This window comes from Hyaloscypha bicolor, assembly GCF_002865645.1.
Source record: "Hyaloscypha bicolor E unplaced genomic scaffold K444scaffold_172, whole genome shotgun sequence".
Classification (NCBI taxonomy): Eukaryota; Fungi; Ascomycota; class Leotiomycetes; order Helotiales; family Hyaloscyphaceae; genus Hyaloscypha; species Hyaloscypha bicolor.
Window position 1 is genome coordinate 86912 of NW_020194674.1, and position 18088 is coordinate 104999.

Below are 18088 nucleotides of genomic sequence, written 5' to 3' on the forward strand. Positions count from 1 at the left end.
TATATTATTTATATTATATATTATTTATATTATATATTATTTATATTATATATTATTTATATTATATATTATTTATATTATATATTATTTATATTTTAGTTTTTTTTTAATTTTAAATTATTTTTATAAGAGATTTTTTATTTTTGTTTTTAAGCCCTAAATATTATATTTATAATAGCTATATAATAAAAGTTTAATAAATATTTAATTTAATATAAATTTTAGCTTTAAATAAATAATTTAAAGTTTTATTAATCTTTATTTGTTTTCTTTATAAAAAGAACTAATAAAATAAAAAGAATTTAATTAGTTTTAATAAAGCTTTTAGTTAAATTATTTTTTAAGAAATACTTGATTTTTAGAAGCTTTAGAATAAATTATTATTAAAGAAATTAATATTTAATACTTTTAGTTTCTTTTAGATTTTTAATCTAAATCTTATAATTATATAATTTATAAAAAGAAAAAAATATTAGATTTCTTTTTAAAAAAATAGAAATATATTTTTTAAATTCTAGAAATAATATTTTTGTCACGAGTACAAGATCTAGGGCCTGGAAGGCGTGGTTAGACTGTCTCTATTTCGACGATTCAAAGCTAAAGAGAGAAGAGGATCCCGAAGGAGCCTCGGATCTAAATAATCGCGAGCTACGCACGGGCCCACGTGCTAGCTTAAGCTCGGGGTCACGTGCAACGATCAGGTGACTACAGATGCCTCGCTCAGATGCCAGATGCCTCTCTAGCTCTAGTCTAACCCCTACTAGTACCGTATATCGTAACAACCGTAACAATTTTCTAAAACTATTAAAGCTCTATTTTTTCTAGTTATTAATTCTTTAAATTAAAAATAGAGTTTTTTTTTCGAGTTTTAAACTTTTTATTAGCTTTATAAATAAAGATTTAATTAATAATATTTTCTTTTTCTTAGCTATATAATTAAATAATATAAAAATAAAAATAGCTAAATCTAATATTTGCTTTTTATTAAAATTTCTTTTTATTTCTTTTAACTTTTATTTAGATATTATATTTTAATTAAGCTATTAAAGCTTCTTTTTTATAATATTATATAACTTCCTTTAATTAATTCGAAAAAAACTATTTAAAAATAATAGATTTCTAAAAATAACTTATAATAATATTTTATTAAATAGAATTCTTTTAATATTTTTTATTAAATTACTTTTCTAGCTATTATTAAAAAAATACTAATTATGTAACTAAATTATTTAAATTTGAATTTATTTCTTTAGTTATATAAGCCTATATCTTTTATAATGAACTAAAATATTAATATAAGTAGCCTATTCTTTATTAAAAATAATATTATAATTTTTAAAATTCAGAATAATTATAAATATATTAATATTTTATTTATTAAATAAAAATAAAACTTTTATATATTTTTTAATAAATTTTACTAGATCTTTTCTTTTTATTAAAACTATATATAATATATAATAAAAAAGAAATTATAATCTTATTTCCAAAAATTATTTTATAAACTAAATAAGTTTTACATTAATAGAAATATAATTATTTATTTTAATATTAATAAAAGAAAAAACTCAATTTCTAATTTATTTATATTAATAATATAAAATATTATAAATGTATTTTCTTTTATTAAATAAATTAAATAAATTTCTATTAAATCTATATTATAAACTTCTAAAATAGAAACTTTTTTTATAGAAATATTTGATTTCTAGTTTTATATTAGAATTAGAATCTGAATTCTTTAAATACTTTATTAAAATATAAACTAAATATTCTAATAAAATAGAAATTAATTCTGGCTTAATTCTAAAAAGAACTTTTATAGTTTTTTTTATTATATCTAATTAAATAATAATAAATATAATAAATATAATATTTAATAGCTAAAATAATTTAATATATATAAAGATTATAGAGTATAGAATTGTATTAAATAATAAAAGAATTAATTAAACTAACTAGAAAAGAGTTTAAATAAAATATAAAGCTTTAAGAAGTAAGTATATAAATCCTAAATAAATAAAGTAATTATACTAGCCCTAATTTAGTAATTCTTATTATAAAATATTTTCCAGAAAAGTATAATATTATATTCTACCTATTTTACCTAATTAGAAAGCTTTAAAATAGTAAAAATCGTCTAATATATAGGTTTTATAAAGCCGTATTAATATTCCGAACTAAATAGGCTTAGTATATATCGTTTTCTAAGATTACTAAATTCCAGGAGAGCCCTATATAAAGCCTCCTTTTCTACTAACTCTAGAGTCTCTAATTAAACCGCTTTTCTTTAATATTCTTCCAGAGCTCTCTTTCCAAGCTTCCGATTATTCCAAATATAACTTATACTAGTTCTATCTCTTCTTATATTACTATTAAGTTAATTCTGGCTTATAAATCTAAAATATTTTTAATTCAAAATATATTTTTGCTTTACTTTTTACTAACTTTAAATAGTATTAAATAGCTTGCAAGACTGCTATAAATATAGCTCTTAACTATTAATATAAAGCTTATATTTAATAGAATATTAAGATTTAAATCCCTATAATATTTTCTAATATTCCTAATACTCTTTTACTAAAAGTAAAAAAGGCTATACTAAAACCTCGTACTTTTTATTCTACTTATACTAGTCTCAAAGAAATCCCTTATATAAATTACTATAAGTTCTCTATATTATTCTAAAGCTCGTTTTGATTTAATATAATCTCTTTTATTCTAAAAGACAAGAATAATAGTTCTTATTATAATATTATTAGTAGAGGTTCTTATTACTAGAAATATATTTCTAGTTATTTTTATTTTACTATTTTAATCTCTTATATTTCTATTATATAGTTCTTTTTTATTAAATTCCCGATTACTAAAAATATTATAGACTTCTTTTTCTTAATTCTTTTTATAAATTCTGACTTTTTTAAAGTATTTATTTACTTTTAGATACTCTATTTATATTATATTTGAAATTATCGAATCTAATAAAAAGAATAATAATAAAAGCTTTTCTATTAAGGCTTTAGAGGCTATTAAGAAGAATAAGGAATAGTCTAATTAAATAAAGGGGCTTTTATATAAGCTTATTAATACTATAATAAAATGCCTTTAAATCTCTTACTATTAGTTCTTAAGCTTTATTATTTTAATAGATTTTATAAATAAAAAGTATAAATAAAAGCCTCTTTTTATTTTATTTAATTATTTTAATCTTTATTCTAATATTCTAAAAATTTAATAAAGCTCTAAAATTCTCGAATTTGAATTAAAATAGATTTTTATAAGTTCGTTTATAGATATACTACTTATTTAAAGATATATAACTTAAAAGATATCTTTATTATATTCTTAATATAACTATATATTCTAGATATTAATATAATAAAGCTTTATAATAATTAGTTAAATAGTTTATTTATTATTATAAAATATAATCTAGAGCTTTCTAAGATCTAAATATAGATTCCTAAATAGCTTCTAGAAAGCTATAGTTTCTTTTATTATATAAGCGACTTTATATATTTCTAATTTAATTAAAAAAGATAATTATAATATTTTATTAAATGGCTTTCTATAATATTAAACTTTTAAATAAAGAGATTATATATTTATAGCTCGGTTATTATCTATCCAAATTATTTATATATAAAGTATTAGATATAATTTATAGCTATATTTCTTTATATTTCCCATTATATTAAATTATTAAAAACCGAATTTTAAATAGATATTAGAAAGCCTAATTTATAGCTATAAAATATTCTAAAGCAGGATTTATTAAGAACTAAAAGAGTATTAAAGTAATAAAAGCTATATTTAATCTAATTATAATTATAATATAAAGTAATAATCTAACTTTCTCCTAATATATCTTGATTTAATATAAATAAGCTTAATTATTATATTTCCGAAAATTAATTTCAGGTAATAGAATACTAGGATATTTCCTATTTATTACTTTAAACTTCTTAGTAATTTTCTTAATATAAGTATTATATATTAGCTAAAGCTTTTTAGTCTTCTAATTTCTAATTATATAAATTCCTAGAAACTACTTTATATCTCGTATATTATAAAGCTTATAAACTCTTTTAATCTAAGTAATAATTAATTAAATATATACTTTATTATTCTTATAATAAAGTACTTAGAAATTATTTATATAGAAAATAATAAAGATTTTATAATCTATATTTATATAAATATAGGGCTCTTTATTAAATCCAGAGAATTTAATTCTTTTAAAAGTATTTATCTAGTATTTATACTATAAAGCAGGAAAGTCTTATAGCCTATATAGAGCTCGATTTATCTCTATTATATAGCCTAGTATCTTGAAATCGTCTAGTAGCTTATATATTATTATAGGCTTATTAAAATCTCTTTCTATATTAATAAATATATTTATAATATTAAATTACTTTATTTCTAGATTAAAATAAGCCGCAATTATACTAGTTATTTAAAAATACCTTATTATAAATATAGTAGTATATATAAATAGAAATAATACTTTTTTTTTTAAAGATTTCTATAAATTACTAGCCTTAATTAATACTAAGTAATATATTTATTAGAATTAATTTTATATATAAATATCTATTTTAAAAAGATTAGAAATATATTTATTTTATTACTAGAAATAATTCTCTAGTAATTTCGAGCTTTAAAGTTATTAATTTCTAGTTTAATATCTAATTTAAAGTATTTCCCGACTAGATATTTCTTTAGATTATTCTATATCTTTAAAGACTTTAGAAAATTATTAATATAAATTATTCTTATTATTATATTATTCGAAGCTCTTTATTCTAGATATATTCTTAATTAAATTACTATTATAATTATAATATATATAGTTTTATAATCGAATTCCTTTTTATAATTCTTTAGCTAATTAGGCTAAAAAGATCCTAAAAGAGATTCTAAATAATTAATTTAATTTAATTTATCTATTATTTATAATAGTATATTTATAATAGTATATTTATAATAGTATATTTATAATAGTATATTTATAATAGTATATTTATAATAATAATTATTCTATTACTAGTTCTATCTAGATCTCTATTCTAATTATTTCTCTTATATAAGTATATTTGAATTAGCCTATTTCTGGTTTTAATAATTAGCTTTCTTATCTATTTTCTTTTTAGTTTTATTATTTAATTTTCTATTTTAGCTAAGCTATTTACTTTTTCTATAGAGAATTCTTCTATTTTTATTAAGTTTTTTACTTATTTTATAGATAAGCTTTCTGTTTTACTTATAGAAGCTATTAATAAATCTTATTATTAGTTCTAAAAAAATTCTTTTTTACTTTTATTAGTTTAATATATTTCTCTAATAATTCTAGTATATTTTATTATATTTCTCTCTATAGTACTAAGCCTTTTTAAGAGCTTAATATCTTTATTTCTATTACTTCTAGGCTCTAATATACTTTCTGGCTCTGGAATACTTTATAGAATTATAAGTTCTATTTCTAGTAAAACTATAAAGCTTTTTATTCCCGAATTATAACTTATTAATATACTTATAAGATTTTTTAATTATTAGTTTATTTACTTATTATTCCCTAATTCAGGCTTATTTTTTATTTGTTTTAATAAGCTATTATATTATAATTCCTTATTATTAAAGATTAATTTAATATCTTAAATCTTATTTTCTAGAAATAATTCTATTATATTTTTTATAATCTTTATATTATAGCCTTTAGTATATTTATAATTCTTTTTATAGAGAATATTCTTATTAAATATAATATTATATATAATAATTATTTTATTAAATATAGGAATTCAGATTTTATAAATATTAGATATAATATATCTAATTAAATATTTAATATATTTATATAATATAACTTTAAATATTCTTTTATTTTATTCTACTTTATAGTTTTTAATTATTAAATATATTCTAGAATTATATATATAGATTCTATTCTAATTAGGCCTGAAATTAATTATTATTTATACTATAAGCTCTGAGTTATATTAATAGAAATAATTATAAAACTATAAATCAAGTACTTTATTTAGTATTTTCTAGTTAATTATATATAAAAGGCTTTAATTATATAGGTAAATCGCGGTTATAAAGCTTTTTGGCTATAGTCTTTTAGGTAAATTAGTTATTAAATATATTATAATAGCCTTATTTATAATCTCTTGCCTTATTTATTTAGTATTACTATTCGGTTTATATATATATATAAAAGAAAAAGCTTAATTTTAATATCTTTTTTCTTTATCTAAATCTAATAGGCTAATATTTCTTAAATTAGAATAATTATATTTTTCTAATTATATTTAATATAAGTAATTAAAAGATTATATTACTTATATATCTATTATTTAAAATCCCTAATTATATCAAATACTAGTAAATTCCCTTTATTTAATAAAAAGTATCTAAAGAGCTTTTTACTAAATTTGTTTTTAATTATTAGAATCTAGTTTAAACTATTATAGCTATTTAAATAATTAAATAAATTTTATAAGATTCTTTAAAATAATTAAATAAACTTTCTTTTAGTTAACTTATATAAAATTACTTATCTAATATATATTTAAATATAAAATTCTTATATAATTCTTATTAGTCTATTAATTTTTATATTATATATATAATTAATAAGCTTTTATAGAGCTTTATAGGCTAAATACCTTATTCTTATATATTATTTTTCTTCTAAATTACTTCTCGGCTTAAGATATTTCTTTAATCTCTTATATTAAACTTTAATTAAATATTTAAATATTAGAAATATAAATATATTATTAATACTAGTAAAAATTTCGAATAGCTTATATTTAAAGAAAACTAAATTAAACCTATATTCTAATTATATTAATACAATTTTTTTTATAATTTCCTAGTTTAATTATAAGATTATATTTATAATATTAAGTTTTCTTTTCTATTAGACAAGCTTCGGAAATAATATTTATATAAAACTCTTTAATAATTATAATATTATAAAGAATTGGATTTTTAGTATATAATTTTATGGGTCTATTAATTATGTTTTTAATTATATAAATATTATATCTAATAATTAGAAAACTAGTTATTTCTACTTTTATATAATTATTAATTTTCGCTTTAATAAAAGTATTAGAATTAATTAGATTCTTGCTATTAACCAGGTATATAGTATTATAATTATTTAATAAGGTATTCTAAAAAAGCAAATATTTTAAGAAATCGAGTATTATATAAATTTTTTAACCTGGGCTCTGAATTATAAGTATTAGATCTACTAGAATAATATTAAAGTTTCTAGAAAATTGGGTTCCGGATACTTTAGGCTTCTTTTTAGAACTAGTACCAGATATTAGTTTTTCTATAGCTTATTTACTAGTAATTTTCATATTATATTTCTTTTCTAGCTAAGCTTTTAGATTTTTCTAATATTTAATTAAAAGCCTTTTCCGGATCTTTTTAATCTATTTCTTATTAGTCTTGAATTTTATTTAAGTTTTACTTAATCTAGTAATTGCAATTTCTATAATAATATAGCTAAATAGGTTCTATTAGTATTTAAAGTTCTTAGTACTCTTATAAGAATACTTATAATACTTATACTTATTCGAATTAGGTTTGCTTTCTAATTCTTTATTAGATTAATTCCCAAATATAGTAAAGATTATAGGAGTTCCTAAATACTTGGTATTTTAATTTTCTAAAATAATCTAATTAAATACCTGGCTATATTATTCAAATATAAGAATTAGAAGCCCTAGTTTATTCTTGCTATATAGATTACTAAACTATTTTATTACCTAGATTAATACGAGTTTCTACTAAAGGGCTATTAAGAACTCGATTACTACTAGAATACCTTTAATTTTAGTAATTTTAAGAGCTCTAATATAGTTAAATACCTTTTTTTAAATTAATAAACTAGTACTTTGGATATATTTTTTCTTTACTTACTTATAATAGAACCGAGCTATATACTTTTCAAGTAGTAGTAATTTATATTATATTTATAAAACTATATTTCATTAATAAAGCCTTGAGAACCTTATAAATAAAATTTTATTTACTTTTTTTAAGTCCTAAAATAGAATTTATAAGAATTTTTATATTAATTATTTAATAAAACTATTATTTAATTATATAGTAATATACTAGCTTATTTATCTAATTTAGTTTCTTAATTTTATAGTCTCGTAAAAGTACCGAATAGTAATTTCTAATATTCTCGAATATTATAAGCTATAGAAATACTAGTTTTAATTCTTTTTTAATTATAAATCAAATATTCTTATTTTAATTTTTTGCTTTAATTTAATATCTGGTATAGTAATTCTCTGTTTCCTTTAGTATAAGCTTATTAATTATAGAAAAAGGCCTAGAAGAAGCTATTATATTTATTTTAATTACTTTATTATTAAATAAATTAATTTTATTCCAGATATTCTTATTACTAGCTATTTTATAGAAAGTATTAAACTAGTCTATCCAGGAATTACGGTTTTTTAGGATAATAATCTTAACTATAGCTTTTAATATAATTATAATTAAGCTTATAGAAATAGTAGAAACTATAGAAATGGTTTTTATTAAATAATTAAAAACGGAAATATAAACTAAAATATAATTTTCGAAGAAATAAATTAAATAAACTCTTGAATACTCTTTATAATATACTAATTAGAAAGCTTATTAGTATAAGGCCGGGCTTATAACTAATATATATAAAGATTATAAAATAGAGAGTTATATTAAATAGTAAAAGAGTTAATTAAATTAACTAAAAAAGAGCTTAAATAAAATATAAAGCTTTAGAAAATAAATATATAGATCCTAACTAAGTAAAGTAATTATATTAGCCCTAATTTAGCAATTTTTATTATAATAGAACTTTAGTTTTTATAAAATATTATTTAAATTTATAAAGAAATATATATTTAATAAAAGTAATAGATATAGGCTCTTTAAATTTCTTTTTAAAAATATAAAAAAATATAATATTAGAAATAAACTTAAATAAAATAGTTTTCGTTTTTTTATATTTTTTTATATTTTTTAAAATTCTTATATATAGCTTTAATTTATTAATTATTAGTAATATAATACTAAATAAAGCAAATAGTATTAATAGAAGAATTATTATAATATATATTAATTTATAAAACCTTTAATAAAAGCTTTTTATTTTATTTATATTTAATATTTTAAAAACTAATATTACTTTTTATAATAATTATAAGAAAAAAATATAGAATTTCTAAAATATTTAATTAAAATATATTTAAAGTTTACTAAAGTTATAATAAGTATTTTATATTTTATTAAAGTTAGAATACAATTTTAAAAACTAATAATACTAATTCGAATTATTTTTATTTATTTATTTATTAGAAATATAAATTAGTATTTTTTATAGCTTTTTTTTAATCTAAATTAGCTAGTTATTAAAAATAGTATAATTTTTAATAAAAAAAATTAGATTTAAAAGTTTAATAACTTTATTATTTTTTAAAAAAATATAAGATATAAGAAATCTTAAATAAAAATAAATAAAAAATATTTCGGAATTCTTTAAAAAAGAATTTGAAATTGCCGGAATTATAGAAATAATAAAGGTAAATAAAATAAAAGTAACTAAAGCTATTATAAACTGATTTATTATAACTATATAGTATTTAATATTCTCGAAAATAGCTTTATTATATTTATAAATATTCTTATATAAAAGAGTTTTTTTTATATATTTTTTCTAATAATTCTTTATAATATTATTAATATTTAAAAGTAAAATATTAGGCTTTCTAGCTTATTTATATAACTTTTTAGTAATAATATAATTATTAGTTTCTAGAAGCTTTATAATAAAAATAAAGAATTTTATTTTTATAAATTTATTTATAAATTCTTTAAAAATACTAATAAGATATTTAATTTAAAAAGAGTTATTAATAAAATAACCTGAATTAATAAAAGTTAATATAGTTTCTAGTTATATAATATTCTAGAAAATTAATTTATTATATATTTTTTCTATTATATTCTTTCTAATAATATTATTATTAGTATATATATAAAACCTATAAGATTATAAAATAGAACTAAAGAAAAATAATTAGATTACTGGCCTATATATGCCTATTATTCTAAAGCTTAATTAAAAAATAGCCTTTATATAAAGTTCTTTAATTTTCGAGAGTTTTAAAAGAATTTCTAATATATTATTAATATATATTTATAAAAATATAAATACCTGATTTCTTTAAGAATTCTAAGGCTTTTTGCTTTTATTATTCTAAAGTCTATTTATTATTTTAGTAATACCTATATTTCTAATAGTTCTAAATTAGTTTATTTAAAATTCTTTATAGAATTAAAGAAAATAAAATTTAAATACTATTATAAATATAGTATTTAAGGCTTAGAAAGCAAGATAGAAGATCTCTTATAAAGATAATTCAAAGCTAAGGAAGGGAAAACTAGAATATAGGAGGCTATAAAGGAATATATATACCCTATAGTATACCAGTTTATAAGGAGCTTAGCCTTCTACATATTTCTAGTATATTCCAAGCATGCTTCCCTAGCGAGGCGGCCGCGTCACGTGCGTCTAGGAGGCAACAGCACATGGGTAACAGGATATGGGCAACGGGATATAGGCAACCATATCAGGTAACTATATGAGCTAAATCGTAACAATAGTTAATTTATTCGGGATACCCACCCGGATTTGTTTGCTATTACGTGAGTATCTTTACGAGGAATAAAACTCTCTATAGAAGCTAACGGGTATATAAAGATTCATATAAATATTCTGAGAGATGGCAATTAATGGAATAGTTGTGACGGCAGGAACAGAGCAATGGAACGAGGCTCAAAGATCAATGATTTCCAATGTCTTAAGAATTTAAAGCTAAGGAGGACAGGAGTGAGGTGTGGCAGTGGATAAGTAGGTATGGCCAAGACCACTGAAACGCCGAGCTTTGGAAGCGAGCTTGGTTTGAACCATAGCTTGGAACCTTAGCTGAAACCAACCCCTTTGGCTGAAACCACGTCCGTATCAACCATGTGACACCAGCCGTCACAATAGTTATTAAATTTGTCCAAGATGGGCTCTTTCAAGGGAATAATAACTGGAAATATTACCTCTTTCGCGCAAGCCATAGTACAATAATTCCTTTACCCCATCGAACTTGTTAGAGCCTGTATAATATTGGAAGCAAATATTATTGTAACTTATATTAATGGAATTAAAATACAATGAGACCGCCTTTAATTTCGTTTTATAGCTACTTTGGAATTTAGTCCAGAGATTAGAGCTATTACTAAATGGGCCAAAGGTGAAGATCTAGAGATAATCAAAGCCAAGGATGAAAAATCGAAACAATTGAGCTAGTAAGAAACAATACCCAATGTTGCTATAATTATGCAAGCTGATTATTTTCGTCTGTATAGTGGTTCAGCCTTCCGTTTCTTGCTTCTGTTTTTGAGAAAGCAGAAACAGTGCTGCATCGTGTAACTGGTTGGCAAAACAAGTCTATAGTCACTCTGAAAGACCTCGATTGGGTAGTCTCCTCGCTTCTATCTCTATTTGTCTCTCTTCTAGCCTTCAAGGGTGGCCACAAAATCAACTCGAGCGCCTGACTTCCTCGAAACCAACTTCAAAAAGCCATCCAAACTTCATAAAAATGATGTTGAACCCTTAATCTCCCACCCTCCTCAGCACTTCCCGAAGCAATGGAAATGCTGGGGCCAGGTACAGACACCAATTTTGCAACGCAAGCACACATCCTCTGGGCCCTCGCACACGACTTTTCCTATCAGGGAGCACCAATGCACAGCCTCACGGAGACATGATGGCTAGCTAAAAAGATCTCCTTGGAATCAATTCTTCGTCCGAGAGCTGCTGTGAAAGAAGGGACCCGCTGGATAGGAGCTGCGGCTGCGACATTACCGAAAATTGTACAAGAAGATAGTGTTGTTTTTGGAAGCAGTTTTCTTCCTGGTGGTATATGTTTCCTACCTAGACCGACTCCTCAGATCTGTCTCTAAGCACACAATTCAGGAAGCCATCAGCAGTAGTCCAATCTGGTACCCGCATGACAAGACTGCCTTTCCCAGTGTGTCAAATGAGTAGAGTAGAGTAGAGTAGTGGGTCCTACTCATACTCTACTCAACCAATATTAGGTTTAACTATTAGAGTAATCAAATATCTTGAAGTATTTTATAGAATTTTATTAGAAAAATACTCGCGAAATAGTATTTTATAAATTGCCTTATAAATTATATAAAGTTTCTAATATAAAGTAATAGAAACGAAAGATATAGAGCTTATAAATATATTAAATGGCTCTAAATACAGAGGCTAATAGTAATTCTTTTATTAAAAACCCCAAAAAATAATATAAATAATATTTATATATATTATATTTAATTTTTTTCTTACTTTTTATTTCTTATATAATAAATTACTTATAATATAAGATATCTATAAGCTCGCAAATGACTTATATAATTTTCTAATTATTTTCTTTAATTTAGATTAATTAGAATTCTTCTAATTAGAATTTATATATTTATAAAATTTCAAAATTCTTTCTTTAATATTATTTTTTTACTTAGGAATTTGAGGCTATTTTTGAAGTTCTTAAGATCTTTAAATATAACTTTATAATTCTTAATTTTTTAAAGTTATTTAAATTCTTATATATATATATATATATTAATTATAATTTATATAAATATAAAAGTAATAAGGGCTTTAATAAGCTTAATATATAAGAGAAATATTTTTGAGAAGATTCTAGTAAGATTTAAATAAAGCAGCCGTAAAGCGGCTGCAAAATAGCTATAATGGCTTATATATTCCGAAGGCTTATATATATTCTCGATTTTTTCTTTCTTTATTTAATAAAATATTAAATTTAATTACTTATATAAAAATTTCTAAAAATAGCCTATATAAAATTCATTAAGAATTTAATAAATGATCAAATGAATTAACAGGAATTTAAATAATTACTTTATTTTAAAAATTTAAAAGCTAAGTGTAATATGCGAATGTGCAATGTGCAATGCGCAATTGTCATGAAAAATCGGGGTTTTGGCAGTACAGGGGTTGACGGCCTCGGTACTGGGAGGTTGTATTGAGATAAGGAGCCCTGCAAAAAGTCTCGGTTATAGCGCTATGGGCGCTGTAGTTGCCTTGTTGGCTCGGTAGTTTACGCCCGAAGATTGCCTCGCACACGCCTCCTATTAGTCGTAATCGTTCGGCGTTTCCCACCTACAATTCGCCTAGCACGCCTTGTAGGTGAGGGATAGCGATACGCAACGAACAGCGATACGCAAATCTGAGATTTGGTGGGAATCTCTCCTTTTCTCCCTTTGAATTCTCACAACGCAGCGTAATAAAATAGTGTCTAAGTATTGGGAATTGATCCCAAGGTGTAGGCCCTTTAGCTTAGTAAGTTTTAAAACCAAAAAATTAAGGCGTTGTTATGATGCAAATCTGCCCGATTTGCCTATACAAATTTTGGTGCGATTTGCGTATCGCTGTTCGTTGCGTATCGCTATCCCTCACCTACAAGGCGTGCTAGGCGAATTGTAGGTAGGAAACGCCGAACGATTAATGCATGCCCGAAAATTTGGTAGCGAATTGAACCTGAAAATTAATACCCTCGATTAATTTCTTAAACAGTCAGTACATCTGGCTTCCCTAATTTATAGGGCTATTCCACCAGACTGTAAAAGTTAAGAAAATATTTAATTGCAATTATTATAGGAATTATTATAGAAAACGTTGGTTTGCGGGCCAGATTTCTGCGTCCCATAACTAACCGGGGGGGCATGCCTCGTTAAACGCTTCCAGCGATGGTTCTACAGGCCTTGAGCCCTATTTTCAGTACTTTGTGCCAGAACCACCGTTTACCTTGCACGAACTGCATAGCGGACATAGGGACCGGGCGCTGCCAGTAGGCCGTTCCATGGGGGATCCAGATCGAATTCTGTTTTGGTGCATACGAGATCGTCCACGGTTTTCCGGTTTTTCGTATGATCCTTGTGTCTCGAATCTTTTGGGATAGAATTTAGGACGCGAACGACTTGTGCGGTGATCGCATGACGTGGGTGGGTAGAGATCTACCGGAGCCGAAGGGTTTCCGGTAATAGTACCAGTACCAACAAAAAAGTATTAATGGCGTCTCTCTAGTATCCTGCAGTCATTTTTCGTTTGCGATTCACCTAGAGTCGGTCAGAAACAGATGCGACTCACGGGCATGGCTTTCGGGTCGATGCAAGGTGCTCCTCCGAGACAATGGCTTGGCGAAATACGAAGTGGCTGTGGATCTCAATCAGTGATCTGAGGCCACTAGCACAGAATCTAGAATTCGGGAACGATTCTTACGAGGGGTTTAACGCGTAAGGGTAACCAAAACTCCCTGTGATATCGTATGTTATTTTGCAAGAATTCGTTTGAGTTGCATGATTTAAGAGGTTAAGAATCCACTTGTAGTATTTCGAGAAAACTAGTGCTGGCCCTGTCACCAGATGATTTTTGAATGGGAATGGGTAGATATCAGGCCGAGACGGGTCTATAATTCGGGGGAAAGACCTGCCAAGATGCTTTCACGCGCATCTATTCTCTAACGATCCTGCCTATAACTGTGAGTCCTGAACTACCTGAGATCTCCCTAGAATATAAAATCTGATCGCCCCTCCGGGCTGCAAACCTGTGGAAGCCCTTTAGCTTTTGCAAGGAAACTTATCGGAAAAAGAGGAAAAGATTAACAGTGGCACGGTCGTGCGCATGGAAGCTTCTATAGTGGATTCGTATTTCTCGCCTTTATTCGTTAATTCTGAGATCAATTTTCGCTTTTCGTAACTAAATATGTCTTTCCGCCTTGGTATTGAACGGGAATAGAAAGCTAATGGCCAATTCCTCTAACAGAACAGATATCTTTGAGGACCCTAAAGCTTGTTCTTGAAAGTTCGGAAACATGCAATTGAGAGCTTCGAGCACAGAAAATTTTAATTAGACTTAGTAAAAGCGCGGAAACATTTCAAAGAGACTCGTGAAGTATTGTATTAATAATGCATACATTTAATTACGTTCCATCTTGTGTCAGGAAAGGTTGAAGAAGCAACCCACCGGATCCGTGCTACTACGGACCGTTTCCGGATGAAATGATATATTATAGTTAAGGATTAATAAAAGAAATAAGGCTCCAGGCCCGCTAGTCGAATGATACTCGAACCATTTCTCATCCCTTCTCGATCCCGCCACACTTCGGGCAGCTCCCTGTATTCATCTGTCCTTTCATTCCTACACAGTGAAAGATCGCTTTGACAGGAGCCTGGATGTACTCTATAAGAAAGACAACAGTTAGAGCCCGGTCTTCTGGGAATTGGTGGGCAATATTATTATGTTGGGAAGCCTGCTGTGGCTGCTGGAGACTTTAAAGCTTGAATCCTGATGGCTCTGAAAACCAACTGCACTCTGGGCGCACCCTTTCTTCCCAACATCTCTGTATCACAACACCTCGAGATGAAAATGGCCCCACTCGAGTTTAATTTCTCGTCCCTCTTACCTCAGGCTCCCCTTTGTCAATCAGTGCATCAAAATCTCTACCTCATGGACCTGACTTGAATCAAACTATTTTCTCACAAGGCGTTAGACGAAACGACACGACCATTTAGAACCCTACTGCCGTTCTTTAGATGGACTTACAAAGCCATCAAAGTGACTAGGTGTTGAGCTTGAACACTAGGCTCACGAGCAGTCAAAATTCCATTCAGAACAAGAATCCTATGGACCTCCGTGCAATGTTGAATCCCGCCGCGGGAGAACCTGAAATAACTCACAACATGATCGAAAACAAGCAATCCAATGAGCAATTTTCATTCAAGTCACTTATGAGCGACAAAATGCAACAACACTTTCACCTTCTACCAATTCAGTTAGAGCAGCCTGTGCCAGCTCACTGTCAAACAATACAGCCGTACCATTTCAGTCCTATCAATCCGTCTGTACCGCAATCTCCACATTCTACTTCCTACCCTCGACAGCCTTTCACTCCCGCATTCAGTCGTGGCTGCCCAACACCATTGCTTTCTAACCCACATCACCATTTCCCTCGCCAACCTGAACACCACGTCCCGAGTGACTTCACAGCCAGACATCAAAAATTCCACGTTGCGGTTTGGAAACCAACCTCATTGCCCTCTCCCAGACAGCACATTGACGATCAACAAGTTCAAGATATATATTGGCACTCACCCCAATACCACAACCGTCCAAGAACCGCAACACACACTCGTCCAGGCACCAACCGCGTCACGAAACCCCCAAAACGAGGGAGGCAAGGTCAGCACTCGAACAAAGCGTATACAGTAGAGCAAGTACACTGGTTGCGGTACCACCGCGAAGACTTGCAACTCCCCTGGCCTCAAGTGCACGCTTACTTCAGCCGCTGCTTCCCGGATACTGAGCGCTTGACGGAATCATGCCTCAGCAGCCGCTATTACCGCAACAACGTGGTGCCCAAGCTTGATGGAAATGGTGGCTCGGTATTAGATAGCAACGGCAAGGTTGTTATGATTCCTGCGAAGGTGAGAGATAGGGTTACTACAGAGGGGAAGATGAAGCCGTTCTTGTTTGTTGATAAGCATCCGGAGTTTGCCCTAGTTTACGACTGGGTGAAGCAGAATGACAAGACAAGGGCGACGACCATTATGCAGGGTCTTGAGGAGAGTACCGGTGAGGCTAGTGGCAAGTTTCTTTATTGATATGGTGCGGATTTTGCTAATGTAGTAATAGAGTGGAAGGAGTACCAACAAGGTTTGAGAAAAATCGATTACCGGAGCCAGGGACTTGTGCTCCGGTTAGCACAAGTGGATTGTCGGAGCCCATATATATCCTCAAAATTATGATTGATGGCGGTGGTTTGGGGTTTGGTGTTAATGGTTTGGGATACCCATTCTGTCTTGTATTATCTGCAACGATGCACTTTGTAGCTGGTTTACTGGTCTTGAATGCTTTATAAGGGTCCGTATAATATTGCGGTTTTTTGTGTGTTGGACTTCTGTGTGAGAGTTTAAATGATAATGACATATATTGAGTTTGTACTTGCTCATTCAATTACTAATGAGACCTCTCTCATGCCCAAAAATACGTTTACCTACATTGCATACTTTGATCCAAGAGCTTAGCTTGACTCTCTCCCCTTATTTGCATCACTCTTCCTTCTTCCGCGAATCCTGGCTATAATTTGCAGATTTCAATTAGAACAGCTTTTACCACAAATTAAGCCAAAATATAAGGAGCTAGAGAAAGAATTCGTTTAGCCACAAACACGAACACAGTGAGTTGGCATTCGGAGTCTTGCAAACACTGGCCAGACTGTCATGGCAGCAACCGTGTCGTAGCAGCAACCATGTCGTTGCCAAGTTACCGATGATATAGGCAGGAACTATATGAGATGAGAACAAGGATTTTTCACTCCGTTACAATGTCTGGACCTCAGACGGAACGAGTGGCAATCTACGCAGAACTCTTCTACCAACACAGAAATTTGGCTACCACTAACATATCTGAAGCAAGCTAGGTACATAGCAGATTCCCTCATGGGTGCCAATTTATGGCATTAAGGTGTTATTATAATACCGCCAACTATTACTAGTCACGGAGTTTGAAGAATTATAACTAGTAAAGACTTGAATTTTGTTTATAGTAGGCTTATACTAGTATAATTAATTCCTTATTCTCTAATTTTTAATACCTTTAATATTATAAGAATTATAAATCATATTATAATAATAAAAGAAAGTAAGAAAATAAATCTAAAAATTTCTATTTCTTATTTTATAAAATATGAAACTTAAGAGAAGAAAAAAAGAAAAAAAGAAACCCAAAATAATAGAAAATAGCTTATTTTATATAATTCAAGCTAGCTATTATATTAGCTTTCTTATAAATAAAATATTATATTTTATAGAATATATAAAGTTATATATAATTAAATTTATAATATATATATATTAATAATAATCTTTAAACTTTAAGCTCTTATTATATATATTAAATAAATAAAAGTATAAAAAGTCT

The 18088-nt window shown here is 26.3% G+C and overlaps 1 protein-coding gene across 1 annotated transcript; it reads left to right on the forward strand.

Moving 5' to 3' along the window:
- Positions 1-16356: 16356 nt before the first annotated feature.
- K444DRAFT_493533 (uncharacterized protein) lies at positions 16357-16698 on the forward strand (the record flags this gene model as incomplete). Its single annotated transcript, XM_024873243.1, has 1 exon — positions 16357-16698. A coding segment is annotated over one exon (342 nt), but the record flags the coding sequence as incomplete, so codon positions are not given.
- Positions 16699-18088: the final 1390 nt, after the last annotated feature.